Genomic DNA, 10,509 nt, shown 5'->3' with positions numbered 1-10,509 from the left:
TTAAGTGACTCGTGCTTCCTTAACACATAGTATTAATTATCATGATACAAGATAATGAGAGATGCTTGGAAGCAAGCAAGAGTTTTTTATAGTCAAATTTGAGAGATATCTATTTCAACTTCATCTTCTGGTTTGGGATGAGGAAGATATGACATTCCCACATTAGGATTAATCAGTCTCCATCTGCAAAATATTCCAACTCAAAACTCATCATAGTTCATAACTAATAGAGTATTTTGATCATGAATGAAAAAAAGTGTATGATATTTGTATACCTGTACCCAACAACCAGATGATGAATTATAATGGTGAGTTGCAATCGCGCAAACATGTTGCCCGCGCAGATTCTTGGCCCCCCTCCGAACACTAAATACGACCCCGCCTTTGGTGCCTCCTGTACAAAACAATCTCGTATTTTATCTCATCAATTCATGTGCGATCTAATTGGAGCTTGACTAACATCTACTTCTCTTACATTCCATCTATCCGGGTTGAAGCACATCGGATCCTCGAAGTGTTCTGGATTGGTGTGAAGGTAACGAAGCCAGCACACCACTTTCCATCCTTTCGGGATCCTATATCCTGTTTCCAACAACATATTTACATGTCGAAATAATTCTTACATATGAAGGATGTTTCTACCTCTGTAGTCAACGTCTTTCTTAGCAGTCCGGAAGATAAACGCTGCAATGTTGGCCATTCTAATCACTTCTTCCACCACCTAAGTATGGAGAGAAACAAATAATCACACTAGCTATCCAAATCATGCAACAGAGTTTTTATAATATTAGTACTACCTTAGCAGTGTACTTGCATGATACTGTCTCTTCATATGTAATGAAATCTCCCTTTAGTTTCTTGCTAATTGGCATGTGCTCTTCCTGCACCAAACATCATATCTCAAATTTAATAAAAGTTATCATCAGATAAAGATGCACGAACAAACATACGCGAAGCTTTTGCAGAACTTGAGGGTACTTGGCCAGATAATATAAAGCCCACATGACAGCGAGCGAAGTTGATACGTATCCTGCTACAACAAGGCTCACAATGTTATCAACAACCTCAGTGTCACTTAGTTGCTTATCTTGGTCCTTCATATTCATCAGTGACTCCATCAGATCATTTTTGGGCACCGAGGCTTCAGACGTCTTCCTTGTTTCCAACTCCTGTCTGAAAATGGCCTCTGCTTTCCTACGACACTGTCACATTTTCATCCGTTAGTTAGTGTTGTTTTTGCTAAACGACATGAGTTTTAATACATCAACCTTGCGTGCATGGTGGAAAGCAGTTCCTGGGAAATTGAGAGGATAAGCTCTAAGCCCACCAAGAAGACCCGTGAATAGATCATCGAGGGTGTCCAAGACACGGTCTTCCTCGAAGCTTGCAAAATACTTGGCAGTGTTTGCAAATACAATCTGCTACACGAGAGATAGAATAAGAAGTTGTAATCAGAAGCAGGTGATTTATTTATATAAAAGAGACTTATTGTTGCACCTTCTTGGCTTCCTTATAGACCGTGACTCGACCTCTTTGTGACCATGATTTGAGGGAAGCCGTGATGCGAGGCTGCACCATGAGAGTGATCTCACGCAGCGCATTGGGATTATTGATAGCATTTATAACAAGGCCCCTCACCCTTGTGTGGGGGTCGCCTTCCACGGCTACAAGAGATGTCGATCCAACAAGCTCCTCGTTGGTCCACTTGACCGCAAAGCTCGACTCTGACTGCAACACGAACTTGTTGGCGGAAGGGGTGCAAGCGATGATCATTGGTGAACCAAAGAGGTGTGTCCGATACATTCCAACTCCATCACCGAACTTGGTCCGTTTAGCATTGATGAAGTCATCAGGGAGGCGGAGAAGCTTGAAGTAGTAGAGAAACGGGAGCATCTCACCGAGAAAGGGGATCCCCATGTAGCCAGGAGGAAGGTGAGGGCGGCGGTAGGGAAGAGCATACCAACAGTCATTCCACCACCACAACAAGGCTGCTAATGGCATCAGTACCACTGCCACCCAAAAACCTTCACTCATTTGAATCTCCATTTCCAAATCTTGTCTAATATTCTACACTCACAGCTTAATTCGATCATCTTACCATTATATATTTATGCTAGCTATAGTATTATAACATTACAACATATAGTATAACATAGCCGCAACTAAGAAAAGATACCAAAGGGATGATTCTGTGGAGTTGGTGGAGGATCATGACAAAAATTACTATTAACGGATTAATGTAGAATATTCTCTTGTTTGCCGGAATCATTGATGCTGACTAGTTATTACTTGAAAGGGAATTCCGGGAAAAAAATACCGAGTTATATATATTTTTTGTCACACCTGAATCCACTGATGCTAAAATATGAGGAGTACTATATATCTTGCCATGTCTACATATTATACGAGTAGAGAGAGTGTTATATTGTTAACTTATAACTTAATTGCTAACTACAACTAAATAATACTCTCTCTTCCATTAAGAGTCACACTTTGACCGGGCATTGGTTTTAAGAAATGTAAAGAAAAGTTGGTTAAAAAGTTAGTGGAATATGAGACCCACTTTTTTATATTGGTTTTAAAATAAAATGTGAGTGAAGTGAGTTAGTGGAATGTGGGACCTACTTACCATTTATGGTAAAAATGAAGTGTGACTCTTAATTGGGGACGGGCCGAAATGGAAAAGTGTGACTCTTAATCGGGGACGGAGGGAGTAGTTATTAGTTATTTAAATTAAAGGCTTAGATCATTAATCCCTAAATGTCAATACGATCAACGAAAAACGTCAATAAGGCCATAGGATTAATTCCAAAAAATATCAATAGAGGTAGTAATGTCAATTAACTACTCCCTCCGTCCCGGCTAAGATGACACATTGCTTAGCCGACACAAGATTTTAGGAGTTATTGGTTAAAGTGTTTAATTGGAGAGAGAGAATGTGGGTGTAAGTATTAGAGTAGAGAGATAAATAAAGATGGATATTTTAATAAGAGTGAGAAAAAGTGGTTGAGTGTATTAATTGGAGAGAAAAAGTTACCAAAAAAGAAAATGTGTCATCTTAGTTGGGACAAACTAAAAAGGAAAACGTGTCACTTAAGCGGGACGAAGGGAGTACATATTTAGTTATAACTAACTTTTAAAAGAAATCCCAAAACTTTAAATTCATATAACATATATCAAATTAAAGATAATTTCATAAGGATTCCAACGATATCCTACATGCATATGTTCCGACGTCAAAATTTGAAACTTTTTTGAAAATTTTTAATTTTTTCGTACAAGCAGAAATGTCAATATACTACTATATAAAATATGTCAATATAATACATTTAGAATGCCAATAAAGCAATGGGTTAACATTCTTAAAGCATTGTGTTAACATTCTCAAAATATTGTGTTGATATTTTCGAAACACTATATTGACATTTTCATTCAAAACCCTAATTTGAAGTTTTTTTTTATCTTTTTTTTTTATTAGTAAAAACGAAAATTACACGTGGCAAATTGTAGACCACATATTTTCTAAAATCCTATGGCTTTAAATGAGTTATAGTTTGTAATTAAATGCTGAGTTAGCAATTGATCACTCCCCATCCTAGTAGTCTATAAACTATGGAATAAACTATTATGGCTTGTTTGATTCGCTTGACTTGATATGACATTAAGATATCTTTCTGTATATAACATTTAAAAGTTAGATAGGAAGAGTGAAAATCAAATGCATTTATGACCACAAGCTACTTCCAATTTAGGTATTCTCTAAATTATGTTTTGAGTATAGGTGAGAGATTGTTTAAGTTTGTTAACCGAAAAACATGTTTTTGAGCTTAATGATTGTTTGTACTTCCTCCGTTACATAATAAGAGCTAACTTTTGTCATTTTGCTTCGTCCCACAATAATAATTCACTTTCACTATTATTATAAATGGTAAGTAGGCCTCAATTCACTTTCAATTTGGGTATTTGTATCAATTAACAAGAAATTAGTTATAACTAACATTTAAAAAATATCTCACAATTTTAAATGCATATAACTATTTCAATTTAAATTATTTTTTCACACAACATATATCAAATTAAGATAATTTTATAAGGATTCTAACGAGATCTCACTTGCATGCATTTCGATGTCAAAATTTGAAAAAAAATTATTGAATTTTTGTATTATTCATGAACCAGTTATATGTCAACATAATACATATAAAATGTCAATTTGAAATTGTGTTGACATATTCAAGACATTGTATTAATATGTTTTATACACTATATTGACATTTTGACCAAAATCCTAAATTGGTGAATATTCTTATCAATTTAAATTTAAATAATAATAAAATAAATTTACACATGACAAATTATAAACCACTATATCTCTACCGCTTCTAGAATCTCTAATTAGTTGTAGTTAACAATTTAGGGAGAGTTAACAATTGATGACATCCCTCCTTAATACGTATCATGTTAATTTTTTAATACGTATCATGTTAATTTTTTAGCTAATTCGTTGTATATTTCTATAAAACTATGCTAACACTGTTGGTTAATCATCTCCCAACTAATACTTGTTTAGATATACTAACAAAAAAAATTTAGTTTGCTATCATCAGAAGAGAATCATATAAAAGATTTATCACATATTCTGGATTTTCCCAACAAATCACAATTAATATCCTGAATAATACTACTCCATCAGAACATTGCAAGTGTTGTTTGATTCGAAAACAAATTGCAATATGAATTTGTTTGTAAAGAGATATTTTTTGCAATATAAAATATTTATAAAGATAAGGATGACCGCGAGATTACTGAAATTAGAAGACTATTATTTTTTCGATTAGTCTCCTTGATTTTATGATTATTTTATTATTCTTTTTCTAGATTAGATCCTTTTTTTTCTTTAAGCGTAGGGTTTCATTCAACGAGTTCATGATATTGAGTTCACGTCCCTCACTTTGAACGATGAGTGAATACATAGCTATGAATAAGGATTTGTTGGTAGAGATTTTCTTACGTCTGTCCGTACAATCTCTCTTGAGACTGAGAGCTGTCTGCAAATCCTGGTGTCACATTATCGATTCTAGCGCTTTCAGAAAACTGCACATTCACAATGACAACAACAACAACAAATCAGATGATGGCACGGTATATCTACGAGTTACTTTTCCCAAAGTTGTGCCGAACAAACTGTCGATAAAGTTCCATCATAATGGAAAGTCATTAATGTCGTATGAATCCGAGCACTCGAGCGATAAAATGATTAGTTGGGTTGGGTCAGTTAAAGGTCTAATCTGCATTAACCATAAGAACTTTGAGGTGCCCATAGCCATATGCAACCCTTTTCTAGGTCAACTAAAGATTCTCCCACTTACTACCACTTCCACCTCCTCGTGCGAAATATTACATCACTCGGTTGCAATTGGTTTTATTGACGAAGATTACAAAGTAGTGCAACTGTTAATGTGCAAGAAACACCGGCGTCTCCATGCAGAATTATACACAAGTAGGTCAGATTCTTGGAGCGAGTTGACCGGCGATTGGTGCGATTTGGGGGTCCTTGATGGTGTAGATCTAGAGTTTTCCTATATTAGTCCGATAAAATCATGGTGCAATAATGGCTACTTAGTGCACTGGCTCCTGGAATACTATGGAACTTATTGCACGAAAACAATAAGCGTCAAAATACTAAGCTTGGATATGAAGAACGAAGTGTTTCAGACAGTCACGTTGCCTACGAATTATAGACTTGCTTTTAGAAATCCTTTTAGAAATCCCATTTTTGTTTTTGCAGAAGATGAGCACTCGTTTCGCTGCATTGACTTTTTACAGGTTTCTAAGAGGAGTAACACGGTGGACATTTATGAGTCGAGATGTAAAGGAAGTGAATTGACTTGGAATCACGTGATGGATGTGAGAGTACCCACTGCGGTACCTCTGTGGAGGACTGGTTTAGTGTTCTTGGAGCATGAACGGGGCTACTGGAGCCCGTGGTCTAGTTATGCTTCTATAGGACCTGACTTGCGGGGCGCGTTTGTGTATGATTATTGTGCACGCAAGTTCATCTGCAGGCATGTCTTGCCGCCACAGTCCAGGATTGTTGAGTGTAGAGGCAGCTTCGTCTCACTACAAAATTAGTAGTTTGCTATGCTTTTGACTTGGAAATTATTCAATTAGTATTTTCTTTTTATTCTTGTTTTTCATTTTTATACATGAAAACTTCGTAGAATGCTACTCATGTATGCTTTCAGTTATGAATCAAATTATCCATTTGTGACATTTTTATTGAGTGAAATTGAGCTTGCCAACAAAAAGGAAAATATATCTTTATAGTACACTATATTAGTTCATACACATGCCAGACAACTTCGGATCGATCTCGACTTATCTTAGAGCTTGAGTAGTCGCATCTCTTGTGTCTGCCCTGCAATCTCAATTGAGATACAGAGCTGTCTGCAGATTGTAGGGTGCCGTTATACATTCTTCATCTTTCGGAAAACTGCACACTCGCAACAACAACAGCAACATATCAGATTACACATACGTCTACAAGTTAGTTTTCTCAATGTTGTGTCCAACAAACTTCCAATAAACCTCCAGCATAACAAGGAGTCATTAATGTCGAATGAATCCGACTGCTTTACTGACTTCATGTTACACTACGGTGCTGACAATAATTATATTAGGTTAGTTGGGCTGGTAAATTGGTCTTATCTGTTTCAACCTAAGAAATTTGAGGTGCCAATGCAACTATTTTCTTGGTTAGTCCCATAAAATAAAAAATGTATTTGTTACAAGTTTTCCTAATGCTTTTTAAGTTGAATAAAACATCAGTTACATGAATCAGACAAAATTTCAAAATAACAGTACATATAATGAAATTACTTTGTGATATCAAAACCAAAGAAAAATCATGCATAGCACAAGAAAGATTACCGTCTAACTTTTTTGAACATGCGGATACAAAACGTGGGGTCTCAACTCTCCACCTCGGGGATATACTTGCGCCCGAACCTGGAATATTAATGCATATATATTCAGAAGTCATATCAATCTGAAACTTTTTAATTAGTTTCATATTTATAACATCAAAATTTGAATCAAGTCTACTGTGAGCAATATATATTAAGACTAGAACATGATTTGATTTGTAGTTGGAGGACTAACCTTTCAAATATGGTAGTTGTTGGTTTCTCATAAAATGAAGAAGAGGCAAGAACACGAAGCCTAACACCAATACTTGGTTGCAATTGGCTGGCACAAGTTAAAGCTAAAGGATTGCAGTCCACCATTTCAATCTCTACGGTCCTATTTCCAGTTAAGTATAAAGAAGCAGGCCTTTGGATCCCTTTTAGTTTGTAGCAATGTCTCATGCTTAGGTATTTAAGCTCGGGGAAGCTTCCATACCTTGGTTTCCATTGCACCAAATCACTCTCTTCAATTAGCAGAAATCGAAGACTCCTAAAACTTTCCCTTTGGGTTTCCCAGTGAGACCCTTGAAAGGCGTAGGATCGCAGTTTTAGCACTTCAAGAAGAGGCAAACAGCCAATGGCATCCATGTGTTCCCACGGAAATCCCAAACCACTCAAATGCAACTTTCTCAAATTGCGTGGAAACTTCAATGACCCAGGAGTCACCGGTAAAACATGACTATACTTGACCACTGGATTTGTGATACTGATTTTGAGTGTTTCCAAACTTCCAAGTGTTGAAACACAATCAAAGCAACTCAAAAGGTCGTTTTGCATGTCATCATAAGGTGTTAGCTCAATCCGTATTCCTAGTTTCTTTATGTTGGGAATTCTTCCGGAGAGTTTCAAGATAGTACAAATGCTAGCATTCACGGCTACAAGTGTTGAGAGCTTATTCAAAGAAGCAACATGAGATGGAGCTACAAGGCTCTTCCCCACTATCTCAATATGCTCTAATTCTTGCATATCCCATATTTGTATTGGTATATATGATGGAGCTCTACAACGTCTAATATTCAGATGTGGATGGATAATCAAGACCCGAAGATTAAAAAGCTTGGATATAGTTGGAGGCAGATCTCCATTGCAAGTTAGAGCAAGGTACTTTAGTTGAACTAGTGACAAAATTTCTATTGGAAAAGCATAGAAACGTTGTGTAACAGCATCTATTTCCCTTAGCAACCTGAAACCGATATCTATAGGGATTGGATATTGGTGGTAAGGACCATAGAAAAGGAGAGAATGTGTAGATAATGCACAATTCAATCTCACTGAGTCACGAAACTCTTTGATGCCAAATAAAATGTTATTTTCGAGACACAAGCCTCGCTGACCTTTTAAACTTTCTTCTGAGGCATCAATTAACTTATTTAAGACATGATAAAACTTGTTCTTGCTGGCTTCTACTCTACACACGTGCCGCCACGTAGAATGAAGCCGACAAGTTTTATACTCGCTAAAAGAAAGTTCATCAGAAGTTTTATTCATGCTCTTGAAGCTGCATAAAACAAGACTATAGAAGACAGCTAGCTCTCTCAAACAAAAATTTCCCCAATCATATGCGGGTAACAACCCTTCAGCGTTGAGCATAGTGATGATCTTGGAAGGGGGAGTATCATAATCTTGAGGGAACACTCCCATAAATAGAAAAGGCATTTTAAGACTTTGTGGTAAGTAGTTGTAACTTGGGAAAAGTACCTTTGATATTTCATCATATGCATCCGTGAAGACTGAATTTCTCTTTTTTGCTACTTCATTCCAGTAGACTGGGTCTCTATTTTGTGATTTTGATAGAGAGTCGGCAACAGTGACTATCATGAGAGGTAGACCTTCACAAAGCTTGGCAATTTCAGTAGCAACTTTGTGAAGTTGAGGAGGGCAACTCTCATCACCAAACACTTTTTTACATAGTAAATCCATACTCTCTTCTTCGTTCAAAAACCGCACCTCATACCAAGATTCATCACTCACATGAGCTTGAATCCATTTTCGATGTCGACCAGTGATCAAGACATGAATACATCCATTTTTATGTAAGGTAAGGAATGTTCCAAGAAATACTATACCGGCGTCTCCCAGACATCATCCAACACAATGAGGCATTTCTTGCCGTACAATCTTTCTTTCAAGCAGACACCTATTTCTTCATCTCCTTGACCAGAGATTCCACACAGTTGAGCAAGAATGCCTCGTGAAATTTGAGTGATCGGTTGAGGTACTCTGCCTACGGTGACCCAGGCATGACACTCATATATGCTCTGAATTTCGGGATCTTGATAGATTTTCATTGCAAGAGTGGTCTTGCCAACGCCAGCCGTCCCATAAAGTGCGTACACATACTTCCAGCTGGGATATCCAAGCATTCTGATGAGATCACTCTTGACTTGCTGGAACTGGTCTGATAATCCAATCATCTTTGAGTTGTTTCCACGGAAACCAATTATTGAGGAAACAGGTTCGTCTTGAGGCATATTCTTAACTTGATGAAAGTATTCATTCACAATATCATCAAGCGATTGGTACAATGAATGAACATCATTTTCCAGACTCTGCAGATCAATGGAGACTATCTCTGGAATAGTTTCAAGGTGTGAAGGAATCTGGAGCGTGAGAAGGGATTCCAAGGAGTCTTCGAATTTCCATATGGCCTCTTTGATTCTTCCATCCAAAGCATTCACCTTCTTCCTGCATCTGCTAGCACTAGTGTCGTCCAATATTTCCAGAATATTTTTCAAGGGCTCCAACTTGTGGTACACGACTAGCATGATTTGTTGAGAGCCGTCACAGAGGCTAAATCGAGAACAGCGGAGAATGTTGTTCATTGAATTCGTAAGAGAAAACACAGCACCATAAGCCGTCATTTGTTTGGTGGTGGCGGAAGGAATACAGGCATACAGCTGGTGGTGGGGGAACTGGAAAGGAATAAAGTTGGTAATGCGTGACTGAGATATGTTATTATAATTGTGAGTCCAATTTGGCTGACCATAAAAGCTAGAACTAACACAGATTTGGGAGACATAGAAAAGGAATGCAATTACTTACACGGATTCTGTGGAAATGGGACACCGAAACCAGTGGAATACTCGCTTCCTCTTGCACTTGGCGGGGAAATGAAAGTGGGATTGTGTAAATGGCGGGAATCGTAAATAGGACTTCTCGGGGCGGGTAATTAGGATGTTTTAGTAAGGGTAATTTCGTCCATATATGAAATCAATGTAACACACAATCTAGTGATCTACAAACCAAACAAATGAAAACGTGTGGGCTACTACTAATCAGACAAACCAAACAATTGTATGCGATTAGAACTTGAACCAAACAGCTCCTCAGTAGAAAATATTGCTATTCAGGATGCATCAAATTAATCCATAATCATAGAAATAAATTAATTTGCATAACATCAATAAAAAATTCCATGCCGAGTAATCTGAAAAATTAGCTACCAAGTCTAAAACCCAAATTTTACAGATGAAAAAAGACCTAATTTGCATGATGGTAAACTTGCATGGTTTGGCAGAGCTCCAACTTTCCTCAAGAAACAAGA

General features: G+C 37.1%; 3 protein-coding genes across 3 annotated transcripts; all 3 read right to left on the bottom strand.

Annotated features, from left to right (window-relative positions):
* On the bottom strand, positions 1–2,084 carry LOC125210688 (ent-kaurenoic acid oxidase 2-like). Its single transcript, XM_048110267.1, has 8 exons — positions 1,498–2,084; positions 1,269–1,418; positions 951–1,202; positions 798–881; positions 643–721; positions 476–582; positions 276–394; positions 1–183 (listed from the first exon to the last, which is right to left on the bottom strand). Exons 1-8 carry the CDS (start codon positions 2,044–2,046, stop codon positions 93–95), a joined length of 1,431 nt encoding a protein of 476 aa, XP_047966224.1. The 5' UTR covers positions 2,047–2,084; the 3' UTR covers positions 1–92.
* A 4,178-nt stretch (positions 2,085–6,262) lies between these two features.
* Positions 6,263–8,923, bottom strand: LOC125193825 (putative late blight resistance protein homolog R1A-10). Its single transcript, XM_048091739.2, has 3 exons — positions 7,162–8,923; positions 6,931–7,008; positions 6,263–6,493 (listed from the first exon to the last, which is right to left on the bottom strand). Exons 1-2 carry the CDS (start codon positions 8,883–8,885, stop codon positions 6,972–6,974), a joined length of 1,761 nt encoding a protein of 586 aa, XP_047947696.2. The 5' UTR covers positions 8,886–8,923; the 3' UTR covers positions 6,263–6,493; positions 6,931–6,971.
* Positions 8,924–9,025: 102 nt separating this feature from the next.
* LOC148932275 (disease resistance protein RPM1-like) lies at positions 9,026–9,826 on the bottom strand. The gene has a single exon (XM_089064148.1). The coding sequence runs from the start codon at positions 9,824–9,826 to the stop codon at positions 9,026–9,028; it is 801 nt and encodes a 266-aa protein (XP_088920274.1).
* Between the last annotated feature and the right edge of the window lie 683 nt (positions 9,827–10,509).

This window comes from Salvia hispanica, chromosome 2, assembly GCF_029641045.1.
Source record: "Salvia hispanica isolate PSC_SH4W2 chromosome 2, Shi_PSC_v1, whole genome shotgun sequence".
Classification (NCBI taxonomy): Eukaryota; Viridiplantae; Streptophyta; class Magnoliopsida; order Lamiales; family Lamiaceae; genus Salvia; species Salvia hispanica.
This window is presented reverse-complemented; position numbering and strand designations above follow the sequence as displayed.